Source organism: Hydractinia symbiolongicarpus, chromosome 9 (assembly GCF_029227915.1).
Source record: "Hydractinia symbiolongicarpus strain clone_291-10 chromosome 9, HSymV2.1, whole genome shotgun sequence".
In the NCBI taxonomy this organism is placed as follows: Eukaryota; Metazoa; Cnidaria; class Hydrozoa; order Anthoathecata; family Hydractiniidae; genus Hydractinia; species Hydractinia symbiolongicarpus.
The window spans coordinates 4,374,738-4,390,440 of record NC_079883.1 but is presented as its reverse complement, the minus strand read 5'-3'; the positions used below and the strand labels follow the sequence as shown (position 1 = coordinate 4,390,440).

Genomic DNA, 15,703 nt, shown 5'->3' with positions numbered 1-15,703 from the left:
AAGTTCATTCTCACTAATTTTTGTTTCTGCCATGATTGTTTGCTGAAAACTGACCAAATCCAATTACTTCTATCGTCACATGCAATTTTTCGCAAGATAAATGATAATCAGGATCAGGTTCCGAAATCTTTCATGATTTTTAAGTTTTACAAATTTTACAGTTACAGAAAAGCGTCCGCCATCTTCGGAAGACACTACACTCTTTTTAAATTGCGCCCTCATGGGATGCCTCAGCAGGAGAGAGAAAAGATATTTTCATTTGTTTACATTTTTTGTGTACTCACATATTAATTTCTATGGGCACTCGAGCATAAAACATACAGTGAACATTCATAAATTATCCAATCAAACGCCTGAAAGCTTTTTTCGCGCCTTTTTTTAATTATAAGTAGATATACAATAGGTAAACACAGTTATTGAGATTTATTAACCCGAGGTGATTTATATTCAACGACGCGCAGCGACTGTTCGATATTTTTTAATTCTAAGTTCAAATTATCTTCGATATAATTCACATTGCTTCCAGCACTGTGTCGTCAGCGAATTGGATAGTACGTGCTCTAATAAGCGAGGTCTCAAAATCATTGAAGAAAATTAAAAATAAAAGTGGTCATAAAATAGATCCCTGAGGGACTCCGGATTTTATATTCTCAGTGTTAGATCTGATGGTATCAATAACCACCTGTTGTGTACGGTTGAATAGGTAGTGGGTAAACCATTCCAATATGCACGAAGCTTTTCCAGCAAGATGCTATGTGAAACAGTGTCAAAAGCTTTCGACAAATCAATGAAGATTGCACCAACTAAATTTCCTTTATCTAGCTCTTTTCTGATGTTATCAGTAAATAACGTTGCAGCTATGTCCGTGGAGCTACGTCTGCGGTAAACAAATTGAGAACGATATGATCAATTATTGTCTTCTAGATAGCTGATAAGTTGGATATGAACTGCTTTCTCAAGTATTCTTGATAGGCTTGACAATATAGATATTGGTCGGTAGTTATTTGGTTCAGATGGTGATCCTGATTTAAAGATGGGAGTGATCTGTGCGTTTTTCCAATCTAATGGTACTTCTGAGTTGTCTAATGACAAGTTGATTAAATAATACAGTGGTTCAGCAATCGCAGATACACAGTCCTTTAATAAAGCTGGCGGAAGATTATCCAAACCAGCTGACTTTTGACGCTTAAGCTTTTTTAGTTCTTTCTCAACAAATATACGTGATACATAGTTAAATTTAAATTTCATACATATTCTTAAAAGTGAATGTTTTGGTTTGTTCCAGATAAAATCTTTTAGGTAAATAGATTTAATTTTAACTGATGTGCCACGTTAGAGAAAAATAAACATAATGTATTTACTTTTTCGAATTTATTGGTAGTTGCAGTTGTATCATTAGTAACTTTCCTCGTCTCCCAAAAGATTTACTTCTTTCGACTGAGAACGTGACGTGACTAGAACGTTTCATTGAAATTTGAACTTCTTAACAATGGAATATTTCCATAAAATTCGAATTTTTCAACAATCGAACGTTACATTGAAATTGAATGATTTGAAAAAGCTTTTTGAGTGTTTCTGTTTCTCTGTTGATATTTTACATCATTCCAAACAATGACATCCAAGAGAAAACACAATGAGGTGATTTTGTAAATAAAGTTGCATAAAATTGATTAAAGTGTTATAAAAATTTGTAACACTTGTTTTACATGAAAATAGCAACTTATTTCTCAAATACTACGCGTCGTTTTATTGTAGCGCCGTAAATCCACTTAACCCTATTTGGTCCGGGGGGGCGGATTCCGCCCCCCTGACGGTTTTGTTTTAATAACTTCTAATTGCTTTCTTATATGGCTATGATACTTACTGAGTTTCAACATTTATCTATTAGACACCTGCATGATAAATTTTTAGGTCCCATACCTTTCAGAGGCTTTGATATTGGCCATTACTCAAAACTACCCCTAAAATCTCTATGAAATCCTTATAATGGGGATAATATAATAATTCCTGTTAGGATTATCCTTAGAACTTGAAACTTGCAACACAACTTTGTTTAATCAAGAAGAATCATTTAGAATAATTTTGACACGTGACTAATCCGATTTCCCGATTTTGTCGGATTTTATCCGAAAATCGGAAAAAAACGGATTTTCGGGCAATTTTTGGCAATTTTTTATCCGATCCATGTAAAAACCGGAAGATATGTTAAACAAATTTTATTTAGCTTTCAGAAACTTCAAACAGAATGTAAAAATTACACCAATACAAAGACTCCATAAGGGAAGAAAACCTATGAAATCCACATATCATCCTTCGGCAATTCTGTTTGAAAAATGTAGGAAGAGTTTTTTAAGCCAGGCCAGACAAGGTGCAGTGCAACGAGTTTTATGTGAAAAACATGATAACCAAGCGATGAGAACTTACCAGTACCTCTTACCTTAGGAGTACTGATTTTTGCGGGTACATTTTCGAATTTCGCGTTTTTTGACCATTTTTGTGAAATTAATACCCGCGAATTTCTTTTTCTAAAAATTTACCGGGTAGAGAAGATAAATTTACCAGGTAGAGATGATAAACAAGACAACCTTAAAAATACCACGCATATATTCCCAAAATCTAATCGACTACAACTTTATCACATCGTTTGTTTTTCTTCCCAAACATGTCTCGAATGTGTCTTGACCAAACTTCCGCCTTCTTTTTATTTTTTGTGCTTGACGAAGCCACACACGGCGTACATTTGCTGATTCCCACAAAATTGTTCTCATGGATGACAGATAAGAACGTGCCCGTTATCTCTTTATCTTTTGGTCCGAGATAGAGTTCCCCTAACAAAGTCTACTTCCACGAAAATTCGAAATACGAACAATTCGTGAAAATTAGTGCTCGCGAAAAATCAAAATTCCTCGATTCGAGAAAATTAATACCCGCGAAGTACAACTTTTTGTGATTTGCGAAAATAAATACCCTTGAGAATTAGTACTCCTAAGGTACTCATTGTCTTATGGAACGCTTAGAAACCTGTTAGCAAGAAAATGGTCAACACGAGACAATTTAACACATACTGGAGAATTTAAATCAAGAGTTGTTTGTTTTTTCTTAGCAAATCCTATTATACAACATTAATGAATTATTCATTTCTTGGTTTCTTAAGTTATCCATTTTTTTAAGTTAACCTTGAAAATATACCGTCGTTGTTAGAAAATGTTGAATTCTTCAAAGCTGTCTTAGGTCATGCTAATGTGCTGAAAGATCCGTCTGTGTCCAGTCAAGTTGTATATTTTAGTTTTCTTTTTTACAAATGATAACCCTACTGTTTGCTTGACAGGCCTAACTACTTCCGTTTTCTAACAAGATTGGACTTTTTTGGCGAACGGTAAATTATGTTAAATTTGGCGAGATTAAATTTAGCAAATTTGGCGAAATTCGCCAGATTTAATCCTCGCCGAAATGTATCCTCTAAGGTAGTTTTATTGTTTTAAAAAGCTTGTCAAGCCGAGAGATAGAGCTAGGCAGGGATATTCTTAAGAATATTTTAAAAAATCTTAATAACACATGTACTTAAAAGTTGGAGAAAATCCTGTATTCCAAGAGATTCTCTTGTAAATTTGTGCTCCGGTGTTAAAGCTGCCCAAGGAACCAAAAGTGAAAGTCTTTTTAAGCTTATAAAAATAATCGTGGATGCAAAACACTACCAAGTAGCAATCGCTGCGGAAAGAAGAAAACCTGTTCGGAATTTCGTTAGAGAAAGAAAGGGAGTGACTGCCTTTGTTTAACCAAACACACAAGAATAACTTTTGCTAAATCCTGCAGTCTTATTGTTGTTTGTTATGTTGAAATCTTCCTGTGACCCCTTTTTTTTCACTTTAAATTTTAACAAACTCCTTGAATTTACTATTTTTGCGTTTTGTTTACTCCCATAGGAGGATAACAATATTTTTTTAATAAATTCACTTGTTTAATTTTAAGAATGTGTGAAATCCAGGTGAAAAATTCATGTTTGAAATAAGTAAAAAAATCATCAATGAATTTGAACTAATATCACTAACACAGAATTTTCATTAAGGTAATAAGAACAATTTTAATGTCCAAAGTTGGCCATAGTATTTTATAGATTTAAAATAAAATGCAATCATCCTTTTTTTGTTTTCATATGTTGTTGTATGAAATATATATACAAAGATTATACGCACGTTGTGCTGGTAGAAAAACTAAAATTTAGATTTATATGTTCTTTGGTAAAGTGATTTTGATTTTTGGCCATAGATTGGTGGTGGTCCACCATCTTTAGGAACAATCCTTGGAAGCAGCCCTAAAAAAATGAAGAAAACAAGTTACTACATAAATGTTTTGATCCTTTCTTTTCTACATATAATTTAAACACAATTCTTTATATACAAGTAAAAAAGTAAATTAATTACCAATTCTTCTGGCTATGTGAATAAATTTGAATATTTTTCTTTGTTGTTTCTTGCAGACACCTTAAAAATGGGAATGTTATTAAAATGTAGGAAGAAAATATATACAAAATTAGAAAACTGGATTATTCCCTTGTATTGCTGTGTGACACATCTACAAATCATAAAAACCAAATATGCAAATGTCTAAATAAATTTAAGTTTAAGTTGTATATATGTTACCTGATTTCCTTCGATTAATCATATGCCCTTCTGGAGTCATGAATTGTGATAAAAATAAAACATCCTATAAATATATATTTATTTTTTGATATCTAAATATACTTCTTAATTAAAAAGATTGATAGTAGCTTCACCAATACTAATTAGACTAATTAGTTATGCACAACAAATATATATTTAAACTTACGGTCATTTTAAATGTTATACCTCGGCTGCAAACAGGGCAGCCTGTATTTGGTGGTATGTTTTCCTTTGTGAGTTCTGATGCTTTAATTCCTAAAGTAAAAAATAATTATATCTAAGCAAAACAAAAATAAAGTAAAATACTTCCCATCGCAGGTGGAAACTTTGCATAAAGATACAAGTAATGCGCAATATAAAATAGCTCAGCTAACAACTAACTAGCTAGCTAGCTACCTAAATAGGGTGATGTTGACATCAGATTCTTCATTATCGTTGTATTAGATCTTTTCAAAAAATTGTGTGAAAAATAAGATTTCGAAGCTTGAATCTTTCGCAGGATTTCCATGTTTAGGAAAATATAATAATGAACTCGTACGTATGGACTGTTGCAGTGTTGACAATAATAAATGTTGAGTTTTGAGTTATGAGAAATAGTTTGCCCGGCATAGTTGATTTTTCTTCGAACTATTTGAACTGAGCAAATACACTTTGCCGCCATTAATTCGTGTTTTAAGTAAGTACTTATTAGGCCATACGATTAAACTACAAAACAAAGCTCAGGACGCAGAAAAGATTGGTTCTTGTAAGTTTTTTAAAATTACCCTGCTATTTTATTCACATACCCGCTAACTTTCGTATAAAGCGTTCCAGGATAATGAGACGAGTTTGTAAATCTAATAACCCAATTAAAACTAAAAACATTAGCTCATGAAATTGTTTAAAACAGTTTGTGACACTGATTTTGTCTTCTACTTCATTTCGTCACCCTTCCTTTTATGATCGCTATATAGCTACTACTTTAGTGTAACATTGCTGCGTTGCCAAGTTTCAAGGATCCGCTATGAGTCACAAGTATTTTTTAAGAAAAGTAGGTGTCCGGCATGTTGAAAAATACTCTTAAAAGTAGCAATATGTATTGTTTTAAAAGTAGCAATATGTATTGTACAATATGTGGAATCACAGTTCCGATATTTACTTGTGCGCGCCTCTAAGTGATTACATAATGCCTGATGCATCGGCTAAACATGTGTTTTCTTATGACAGAGTCTTGTATCCCAAAAATCCTGTACACAATTATGGCAAAAACATAATTGCAGATATACAGCAATGGCATAATGAACAAACGTTGTGGAACATTTGTTACCGTAGGGTTCTCAAAAAGACTTTATTTAATACAATTTGGTTGATGAATATATAGTTAATAAAGCCACATAATTATGTAAACATTTGGGTCTCCATTTGATCACAGCACAGCACAAATCTCATCATTTTTATTTTCACAAATTGTTTCTTTAATTTTGTGTGACTCAAGCCAGATATGAAAAATGTACAAACATTCCAACAACAGAATCCAGCAGAGTAAATCTTGGGTCACCAGGACAGCATGTCTTAATTGTCTTGGTTACTCAGTAAAAACACACTTATTAATCGAGAATATTGTATTATGGCACATTTTGGTATACAACATCAAACGCATGGAACGCAATTTGTAAATTTGGGGAATGGATCGGGATGCCGGGTAAGAAAATAATTAAGTAAGGCAGGACAGATAACGCATGCTGCTAGTAATCATAACAAGATAATCACACCAAAATGCCCAAGGCAAAGAGGGTAATTTCCTAAGAGTATGCACGTTTTGGTTGCCCCTCACAAGTTTATGTCCTCATGGATCATAATATTGTGAACGGTTTCCAAGGCATGACCCAGATCTCTTCATGCATGAATTACATACTCATATCCTCTATTCACGAGGTACATTTCACAACTAATTATACATTTACCTATCACTTGTAATTAATGATTAATTATTTAGTTTATTAATTATATACTTATTTAATAATTTATTCTCATGCATGAAGGATATTGTTTCTCTTCCACTTCAATCATGAAGGTACACTGCACTTCACTATAAACCGATAATCACATATGGTGTCTTCTGCACCCAATAAACATGTGTTATCAATAATCATGAGCTAAAGGTGGAATGCACAAGCTGGTCCAGTATTGGCCCAGCGTGTGTTACCACATAATAATAATATCAGGATTCATAAAAGGGTGTGCCTCACCATAATGATAATAAGTGATAATAATATCAAGTAATAATAAGATACACTAGCCTCACACACGCATCTGTCCAAATGTTATTTGGCTGACGTAGGAAGCCCGACATCCACATCAGTAAAAGCGCAAGTGGAAATTGTATGAACCGTTGCTCCCACCGCTGGACAAAAACCTTCACAACTCTCGTAGCCAAATGGTTGTATAAGGAAACCGTTCGGCTAGAGCAACAGTACAGCCACAGTGATCAGTGATCGCATGACCACCCATCAACGACTGGGTGATGTGAGCCAATCCAAAAGCTTGATCGTATGCTTGCAGTGCTAGACCAGTGCGTGAAAAAAAGTGCCAGTGGTCGGAGGTAAGCATATCCGGCAAGTGTCGTCCGGTTAGGCAGCACATAAAAGAAAATAAACATAGTTAGTTCAAGTAAAATTGGAGACATTGCCACAGATGATAATGGGTGGGTGGGTGGGAGCTTCAAATCTGAGGAGCTTTAATCTTCAACAACCTCAGTTCTTTATGGCTAAAATTGGACTGACCCATGTGTCATGTATTTATTGACTTGTATTATTAAGCGAGGCAAAGCAGATGCATGTTCACCTGGGGCAACCGAGACAATGCTTTAAGCAGATATAATTCAACATGGCTACCTATTAACTGAATCAGAAGTGCCTTATTCTTAACCTTATTTGAGGTACAGTACTAGGTCAGAGCCAGAATGGTATCTATCATTATACAGGACAGCTAGAAGGTATACTGAAGTCACCACAATTAACATGAGCTTGTGACTCAAGCCAGATATGAAAAATGTACAAACATTCCAACAACAGAATCCAGCAGAGTAAATCTTGGGTCACCAGGACAGCATGTCTGAAGCCTAGACTGTCCTTTTTAAATCAGGACAGATTTTATATTATGTCCCAAGTAATTTATACATTACAGGGTAAAGCATTCTCCAGTCTGTTTAAATGTTTGCTTAGTTTAGAATTTTCAGGATTATCACTTTTCCTGAAAATTTCTGATTTTTTGTTGTGCTTCTTTTTGAAATATCAGCATTTTTAGCATTCAAGTTATATCCTGTAAAATTATTTAGCTCTTTTTTCCAAACTGTAGTTTGTGTATCATTGTTTAAACTCATGCTGACCTTTATGGTGCTTATTTTAAAAAATTAATATATATATATACTGAAAAAGATGGTGTGCATAGGTTTCACATTCGTATTTGAAATACTCTAAATTTATTTTGTTGACGTTGGTTTAGGGACTACATTTGCAAGTCTACATTTGCATTTAGGGTGCAGCATAGCCTTTGTTTTAACCTTTAGTTTTGATCTTATATTGTGTTACCTTTTTATATTCTCTTTATGTGTATTTTATTGTGTATATTGTAAGTATGTTAATTATCTTATTTTTATCTTTTTTTTAAAAGGCTCCTGTAAAGCCTCACAAAACCTATGAAATTTTTTGTATTTTTAGGCTTAATAACAGAAATATGGTCTAATGTTTAGCCCCAATCTCGAACTATCCCAACTTTTTTCAGAAATCATCATCATTATCATTCATCATTCTCGGCTTGACGTCCGTTTTCCATGCTAGCATGGGTTGGACGGGGTATATTAATGACCCTCCTCCAATCTGATCTACACTGTGTTAGATCTAAACTCAACTTCCTCTGTATCAAGTCTGTCCTTATAACCTCCTGCCAAGTCTTTCTCTGTCTGCCTCTGGGCTTTGCTCCAGGAACTATCAAGTCTCTACACTTTCTTACCCAATTATCCCATTCTTTCCAAAAACTAATAATTTAGCTTGTCTATTCGATTGTGTATTGTGGAATGAAGAAAGGGTCATTCAATATTGTGTTATTATTGTTGTATTTCTGTGTAATAATGTCTATAACATTTAAAAATCATTTTTATTGAATTTGTTTTAGGAAATGGAAGGAGAGTGTTTATTTTCATTTGAATTGTTCGTCAAAAAAATTGATTATTTAAATGTTACGTGCAACATTCCTGCAGTCGCTTTTCGTCTGCTTGATTATCCGACGTTAATCATATATTTTACTTCACTTCAAAACATTCAACGCATAAAAGAGAAGGTTGGAAGTGAAAACGTGAATGCTGATGTAACCCAAGAATTAGAGAAAATGAAAAGTGGATCAAAAGGGTATGATTTTGAAAAAGGCAAATCTTGTTTATTTCAGCATAAATTTGAAACATTCAACGAGTTTATACAGCGCGTACCATTGTATATTATGATCTTAGATACATGGTCAGAAAAACCTAAGCTTTTAGGTAGCTGTCTTGTCCCTTTAATCGATCTCACAAAACAAATTAATAAAACAATGTCGCAGTTTGGACAACACTGTCCTGCAGTTGGCCATCAAACTGGAACATACAACATTTGTAACCTGATGGGAACAAGCATAGGAAAGATTAGTTTGGGTTTGAAATTGACTTGTTATGGTCAATCGTTGTTACGTCACGTGAATTTTGAAGGAAGAAGACAGAAAGAGATCAATATTTTGTTAGATATTGATGATAAAGAGAGAAAAGAAAAGAAGATCTCCGCTATAATTCCAAACAACGAACATATTATTGTACCAGCGGATGGAAAAATCGCCAGCAGTAAGCAGTGTAAACCTAAATTCGTGAAGGATGAAGGTGTGCAGTGTGCTTTGAAAAAGAAGAAAAAGAAATGTGCTATCCGTCAGAAAGAAACATACCTGGAAGTAGAATGTGCATCGGACGATGATCATAACATTGTATGCCCTCCACCATTGTTTATTAATTTAAAAGATGAACATAAATCACGTAATTTTGAAAAAGTAAAGGGTGGAGTGAGAAATAGTAAATATTTATACGACATTGAAAATGATGGTGACAGCTTATCTTCTGATGAGGAACCGCATATAGAAATTCTTAAACCTGATCTTAAAAAACAGTTCTGTTACGAAGTTGTTAATCAAAATGCTTCTGTTGCTTTATTAGAAGAAAAGAAAGTAAAAGATGTTAAAGAAGAAGCAGCGAACGTGCCTGAGAAGTTGTCTTTGCTGGATGTCAAAAATCTGCCTGTTTTATGCGCTCTGTTACAAGAAATCAGTAAGTTAACAAAGAATATAAACGAAAATCCTGTTTCAAAAGTATCTTCTCCCGCTGAAAATAAAGAGATTGTCACTGAACGAAACAGAAATATAAAAATTTCGAGTAAAAATTTTGTTAGCCCGCACGAAATCAGTCACATAAGAATGAAAAAAATTGACAAGAAAATAAAACAGCCAAAATCATCTCGAAAATTAAAAAGAAAAGAGAAGTTAACATATGGCTTCACACGTACTCAAATGCTCCGCTATAAGTTAACACATGATCATTTGCTCGAACATTCAGAGAAAAAGGCGACCAATGTTTTGCTCGATAAGCCAGATTCTTTTGAGGTGAAGAAAAGTGATGTAGCTGTAGTTGATCAAAACAAAACAAATGTGAGGAAAGAAAAAGAAATCGAACTGAGTTTACAAAACAAAATGAACTCTGTGCAATCAGGTATGTTATAAAATTGGTAGTACCCCGAATTTGAAATTTTTGAACCTACTTTGTAAAACACCTGTGCAGAAAGGTAACTAGTTCAAAATCCGATTATATGTTATCTATCCAAATATATAAGTTAGTTTCATTTTTTACCGAAACTCGGTCCAATATTCGATTTTGGTCCCATATTTCTTGAATTTAAGCGAATTTGCTGTTTTTAATAAGGTTTTTACAATAACGCAGGTTTGGGTATTTTAAAAGTGCACGCATCACGTTGAGGTTCTGTAAAATGATGCGACTGGAGATATGACATTTTAGAAACGTATTCCCAAATTGAATTTTTAAAGTGATAGAGAAAACGATAAGTTTCAATCCTCCTAACGGGAATATTGTGAACTTTATCAGGACTTGAACTTTTTGAACTTAAAGGAATTCTTTTGATATACCGTCATTACGGATTTTGTTAACTCCACTGCAAGCTTTGTTTAATAGGTTTACGTTGACAGAAATTTTCGCAAGCTCGCAAAATTTATTAACATTCGAAAATTAAGTTTTTGTGGAAATAAATCTTAAAATTGTCCGATTTGCGAACTTATAATTTTGGTTAAAGAATGGAAAGATACCATAAGAAAATTCGCGCGAATGTAGGAGGACCATTCCCTTTCACCATTCTCCTCAATTACAATCACGCTCCTTAAATTGGCTCTCTTTTTTATATAGTCGTGTGCTTGATTAAAGAAAATTTATTTTCACGAATTAAAAAACTAAAATTCACTAAAATTCGAAAATTATTACACTGTGTCTATGAATTACTTTTACCATAAAAATGTTCAGAATTTGTGCTATGAAGTTTTAGATTTTGGTCCGCAATTTTTTTGTTTTATTTTTTAGACATATGAAACTTATTATCTAAATTTGGGTAACAAAATGAAGCAAGATAATTAGAAAAATACTTCCACGTCTCTCATATAATTTTGAAACTTGCATTGATTCACCTCTAGGTCCTAAAAAAACAGCATGGTGTCATAATTTTTTTATGTTCTAAAAGTCTGTGCCGTCTGCAATTAAAACCGACTGTTTACCGAGAATGAACTTTATAAGTTGTTTTTCCATTTTCTTTAGTTAGAAAAGAGAACGGAAATTCAAGTGATGCTTTTTTTGCGAGTTCATTAACTAGTGTTAGCCAACCAGAATCCGGTAAGTTAAGTTGAAACGAAATTTAAATGTAAAAATAATCAATAAAATTCTTTATATATTTATATAATATTTATATAAAATTTATTTCATAAGCTGATGTATTAAATGGTGAGGATTCCTTTCACGGTCAAGATATAGCTGAGAAAAAAACTGGTTTCTATTCACCAAAACAACCAAGAGCGGTGTCTGTCTCTGAGTTGGGTGTTTTCGATGATCGCTCCCCATGGTCGTCAACGGCGTTGTCACGTGATCAAAACAATGTCGATTACAACGACGATTCTTTCCACAGTGATTCAGCGGGTTCCACTATCAGTGTAACTAGTAGTGTCTCCATCCCAGATCTTTCGCACACATCAAATCACTCTACCGTGGAGAATTTAAAAAGGCCTTCTCGAGCGTTATCTTCAACAAGTAGAAATACGCGAGGAGATATTTCGGGAGTGAGTACAAGAATATCAAGAAGGGAGACTGTATCTGGAGTCATTTCGAAATCATCAAGAAGAACAAATTCTACGACCACACAATCATCACGTGACCTCTTTGCTTCACCCATCGATAGTTCTCCAACTACGAGTGATCGGAGTTCGAAAAACGGTAAACGAGTGGAGACTAAAGGACCGGTACAATCTAGTTCCTCACCTATGAAGTCAAAACACACGAGAAAAAACAAATTGGACGAAAAAGTCAGTATTAGCGTTCAATCAGTAAATACTTCACACATAAACTCCACTGAGAGTGGATTCTAAACATTCTTCATCTAACATATTGTATCGAAATTTTATAGCAAAGAATAAAAAACAAATTGAATTATTTGTATTAAAGTTTCTTAGATTATTAAAGTACGGAAACGCGAAAATGTTGGTTGTTATTCGACATGGCGACGATGAAAAGGTTTTATTAAACGCTGACTGTAAAATATGTATTTTTCTTTGTTGTTTAAGAAGAAAATGTCACGTTTCAGAAATACATCATAATATAGATCTGGTCGATGAAGATGGCAACCTCCAAAACTTAATCGATATGATTCAGCATTTACAGTGCAGTAAATTCCTTAAAGAGCGTTCAACGTATGTCTTAGTAAGTGTTAAAAAGCAAAGTAGACAGAAAATTGTCGAGCCGTTGTTATTAAATTGGATGCCGCAAACAATCTTTGAAATTCCCCGCGAGAAAGAACCAGCTTATAAAGGAGGTCGCAGAAAAAGTAGTGTAAAGCTACCGAAGACTAGTGCCGTTCTCGTTTCTCTTCAAACGTTCAACGAATGAGAACCTGTAGATAGTTATTTTTTTTTGGAATTTTGTTTTTAACATTTTGCCTTTGTTTAGTATTTTAATTTTCCCCTGCCTTGACGCTTAAGCCATCTCCCATCTTAAGCCTTATTTTGCGTTCATTTCCATTCCACGTTTGAAGGGCAAAAACTCTAGAATTATATGATTGCAAAATTTAATTTTGTTATTTCAAGAATTCTATGTTAGCCCTGATGTAAAGAGGATAAAGATATCCTCCTCCTCTTCTAATCCTAGTTTTACAAGTATAAAAATCGCGAAAAATGCCCCTTCCGTTAAATGTCGTTATTTTTAAATCGCGAAATTCTAAAAAAATATTTTGATAATTGCTTGAGACCACCTATATAATTCAAAGTCATGCAAAAACCTTTCCACCAAAATATCTTGAACAATTTATCTGATTATGTATACGGTGTCAAAATTAGCTGCTACTTTCACCCCCACTTCAGCTATGGCTATTATAAAAGCAGCCAATCTCGTTCCAAAGGCATCTTGTATCTTCTCTGACAACAAGACAGCGATAGTTGCATTACACATTACGATTTTTCTCCTATTTTGGATCTTATCTTCCTATATTTTCTAGATTAAGACGACAACTAAATCGGCTAAATTGTATTCTAAATCTAAATTTGAAAAACTTTTATAAATCGAAAAAAGATTCCTATCTACTCAGCTCATTTTGACTGTTACAAAATAAGAGGAAGACCTAGAATCGAAGTTGGTTGAGAATTGCAAATACGTTTGAGTCATCAAAAATAGGAAATGGCTTATAATATTATTAGATAATGTCACGATTAGTAATTTTTATTACATACTTGTAGACAAAAAATAAAGACATAGTAGCCTCGCTTCCGTACTATCGGTCAATTAGTTTCTGTAGCTCATTAAGGCGATAAATTAGGTGATTAAATTAATTGTCGCTCATTAAAACATCGTTTAAATAACAACCTTGTTGTTTTAATAATTAAAGATGGGCGCACTCACAATGGTGTAAAATATAACAGTTTCCGATCACCGTGTTATTCTGACTGAAACAAATTCTCTAATTACGACGAGACAGTTATAGTCAGCAGCTGTGATATTTACGCTGCATTAAGCAGCTTATTTTTTCGCCTCTTTGTTGTTCGCAAAAATAAAAATACAAGTTTCAAAACTTTTGTTAGATATGTAGTTCCAACAATACAACGCCCAATATGGGCGTTCCCCGCCCACCTTAAATACACAGAACAACACCAAATAAAAAAGTTAAAGTAAGTATTTTTTTTTTCACAAGTACACAGAGTATAAATTAAACACGATTAGACCATAATTAAAAACACCTTCCCAGCACAAAACACACCCTGAAATTACTTCGGATGTTTATATGTGGCTTCCCGGGCTAAGACAAGCGTTACAAGTTTGGTTGTAAACTAAACCAGCTCCACAAGGCATGTGGTAGGTGACGTCATACACGCATGCAAAGTAGAAGTGTTCGTTGTCTGGATCAGCGAGGTTTCCGACGTGATTACCGTTTCTTGGTGGTTCCTTGCACCAATTCATGTTATCTATAATAAGAATATAAAATTGAATAATTTTTAAAACTTAAAAGTTGAAGCGGTACAAGTGATTCTGGTCTGTAAAATATACTTACATGATGGTGTTGTAACGGGATTGACGGGTTGTGTGGTTGTGCACACGTTTAGACTATCTAAATAAAAAACGGGATATTACGGAGATGTTCTTAAAATAAAGAAAGACTTTTACAGAGATGCTCCTACAAGTATAGAAAGATAATATGGAGCTGGTCATGCAAAATAAAAAGCTATCACGAAGATGCTCTTACGAATAAGGAAATAGAACACAGAGATGTTCCTATGAACAATAAAAAAATACAGTGATTCACGATAAAGTTAACATGCAGCCTACATACCATCTTCCTCTTCCATACAAGCGTTACATTTATTTGAGAAGAATAACTGAGCTGGGCATCGCTGACATGTGATAATTTCGGTGCCTGTGCAAGTGACAAAGACATGTGGGTCGGAGCTAAGTCGGAAGTTGCCAACGTTAAAACCGCCGAAAATGGCACATTGATCCAAAGCGTTACATGGACCGACAGGTTGTGGAGACGCCGTTGGGTCGGACGTCAGTCGTAATAATGGGCTACCTAAGGTAGATAAAATAGTACTGTTAGTCAAAATTCATTGTAGGTGATGAAAAAAAAATTTCTAAAAACATAATAAAAAAAAATTGATGTTTTAAAGTTAAACTTACTGTATACAATTCCAGCGAGAACAGTGATTAAAGCGACCAGCGACTTCATGTTTGAATATTTTGGTTTTTTGAGTTCTTGGTGTTCTTGTTGTTTTGATGTTTCTGTTGAATTGATATGTTGGTAATTTTTAAAGGTATATATACACAGTTGAATGCATTAACGTTATGTAACAAACAATGAGCATTACCCAGCCTGTCAATCAAATTGTTGCAAATAAATTTAATTGCTTCTTACGTAAGACATGACTCTTATTCTGTGCATTTCCCGATCCGCCATTATGGAATGGTTAACGTATTTACGTTACTATAATTACCATACAACAAATTATTTACGACTTGTGTTTATAGTTTATTTATTTACAAACGGCCTATTTGTGATGATTATTTACACCCACCCGAAATGTCGATGCAACACAAGGGGGTGGGTTGGTTCAAACACTGCATCGGAAATTTGAATTTCTTTGTTTTTTACAATCAATGATACCAAACCTTAATTTTTGGGAGATGTTAAGTTTTTTTAGTGAGGATAAACTTCAGTTTAAAGGCGACAAAAAAAACGATGACG

General features: G+C 33.9%; 5 protein-coding genes across 5 annotated transcripts; 2 read left to right on the top strand and 3 right to left on the bottom strand.

Moving 5' to 3' along the window:
* Positions 1-642: 642 nt before the first annotated feature.
* On the bottom strand, positions 643-1,468 carry LOC130657744 (uncharacterized). Its single transcript, XM_057460752.1, has 3 exons — positions 1,362-1,468; positions 980-1,255; positions 643-877 (listed from the first exon to the last, which is right to left on the bottom strand). The coding sequence occupies exons 1-3, from the start codon at positions 1,466-1,468 to the stop codon at positions 643-645; spliced, it is 618 nt and encodes a 205-aa protein (XP_057316735.1).
* A 2,619-nt stretch (positions 1,469-4,087) lies between these two features.
* Positions 4,088-5,337, bottom strand: LOC130656684 (uncharacterized). Its single transcript, XM_057459584.1, has 5 exons — positions 5,058-5,337; positions 4,828-4,916; positions 4,641-4,704; positions 4,422-4,481; positions 4,088-4,312 (listed from the first exon to the last, which is right to left on the bottom strand). The coding sequence occupies exons 1-5, from the start codon at positions 5,320-5,322 to the stop codon at positions 4,212-4,214; spliced, it is 579 nt and encodes a 192-aa protein (XP_057315567.1). The 5' UTR covers positions 5,323-5,337; the 3' UTR covers positions 4,088-4,211.
* Positions 5,338-5,353: 16 nt separating this feature from the next.
* On the top strand, positions 5,354-12,408 carry LOC130656683 (microtubule-associated protein 10-like). Its single transcript, XM_057459583.1, has 4 exons — positions 5,354-5,406; positions 8,814-10,419; positions 11,527-11,601; positions 11,695-12,408. Exons 2-4 carry the CDS (start codon positions 8,817-8,819, stop codon positions 12,345-12,347), a joined length of 2,331 nt encoding a protein of 776 aa, XP_057315566.1. The 5' UTR covers positions 5,354-5,406; positions 8,814-8,816; the 3' UTR covers positions 12,348-12,408.
* A 48-nt stretch (positions 12,409-12,456) lies between these two features.
* On the top strand, positions 12,457-13,718 carry LOC130656687 (uncharacterized protein CXorf65 homolog). The gene has a single exon (XM_057459586.1). It carries the CDS (start codon positions 12,457-12,459, stop codon positions 12,862-12,864), a length of 408 nt encoding a protein of 135 aa, XP_057315569.1. The 3' UTR covers positions 12,865-13,718.
* LOC130656685 (uncharacterized) lies at positions 13,615-15,454 on the bottom strand. The gene is made up of 4 exons (XM_057459585.1): positions 15,139-15,454; positions 14,795-15,031; positions 14,516-14,572; positions 13,615-14,429 (listed from the first exon to the last, which is right to left on the bottom strand). The coding sequence occupies exons 1-4, from the start codon at positions 15,185-15,187 to the stop codon at positions 14,245-14,247; spliced, it is 528 nt and encodes a 175-aa protein (XP_057315568.1). The 5' UTR covers positions 15,188-15,454; the 3' UTR covers positions 13,615-14,244.
* Positions 15,455-15,703: the final 249 nt, after the last annotated feature.

What these genes read in the sequence shown, in the direction of transcription:
- LOC130656683 (XM_057459583.1), top strand. Translation starts at nt 8,817, where the DNA reads ATGGAAGGAGAGTGTTTATTTTCATTTGAATTGTTCGTCAAAAAAATT. An exon ending in AATGAACTCTGTGCAATCAG is followed by an intron (nt 10,420 to 11,526) that starts GTATGTTATAAA and finishes CATTTTCTTTAG; the next exon opens with TTAGAAAAGAGAACGGAAAT. An exon ending in TGTTAGCCAACCAGAATCCG is followed by an intron (nt 11,602 to 11,694) that starts GTAAGTTAAGTT and finishes TTATTTCATAAG; the next exon opens with CTGATGTATTAAATGGTGAG.
- LOC130657744 (XM_057460752.1), bottom strand. Translation starts at nt 1,468, where the DNA reads ATGAAACGTTCTAGTCACGTCACGTTCTCAGTCGAAAGAAGTAAATCT. An exon ending in CTACCAATAAATTCGAAAAA is followed by an intron (nt 1,256 to 1,361) that starts GTAAATACATTA and finishes TTCACTTTTAAG; the next exon opens with AATATGTATGAAATTTAAAT. An exon ending in TACCGACCAATATCTATATT is followed by an intron (nt 878 to 979) that starts GTCAAGCCTATC and finishes TGTTTACCGCAG; the next exon opens with ACGTAGCTCCACGGACATAG.
- LOC130656685 (XM_057459585.1), bottom strand. Translation starts at nt 15,187, where the DNA reads ATGAAGTCGCTGGTCGCTTTAATCACTGTTCTCGCTGGAATTGTATAC. An exon ending in TTGTATGGAAGAGGAAGATG is followed by an intron (nt 14,573 to 14,794) that starts GTATGTAGGCTG and finishes TTTTTTATTTAG; the next exon opens with ATAGTCTAAACGTGTGCACA. An exon ending in TCCCGTTACAACACCATCAT is followed by an intron (nt 14,430 to 14,515) that starts GTAAGTATATTT and finishes TTCTTATTATAG; the next exon opens with ATAACATGAATTGGTGCAAG.
- LOC130656687 (XM_057459586.1), top strand. Translation starts at nt 12,457, where the DNA reads ATGTTGGTTGTTATTCGACATGGCGACGATGAAAAGGTTTTATTAAAC.
- LOC130656684 (XM_057459584.1), bottom strand. Translation starts at nt 5,322, where the DNA reads ATGGCGGCAAAGTGTATTTGCTCAGTTCAAATAGTTCGAAGAAAAATC. An exon ending in GTCAACATCACCCTATTTAG is followed by an intron (nt 4,917 to 5,057) that starts GTAGCTAGCTAG and finishes TTTTTACTTTAG; the next exon opens with GAATTAAAGCATCAGAACTC. An exon ending in GATTAATCGAAGGAAATCAG is followed by an intron (nt 4,482 to 4,640) that starts GTAACATATATA and finishes CCCATTTTTAAG; the next exon opens with GTGTCTGCAAGAAACAACAA.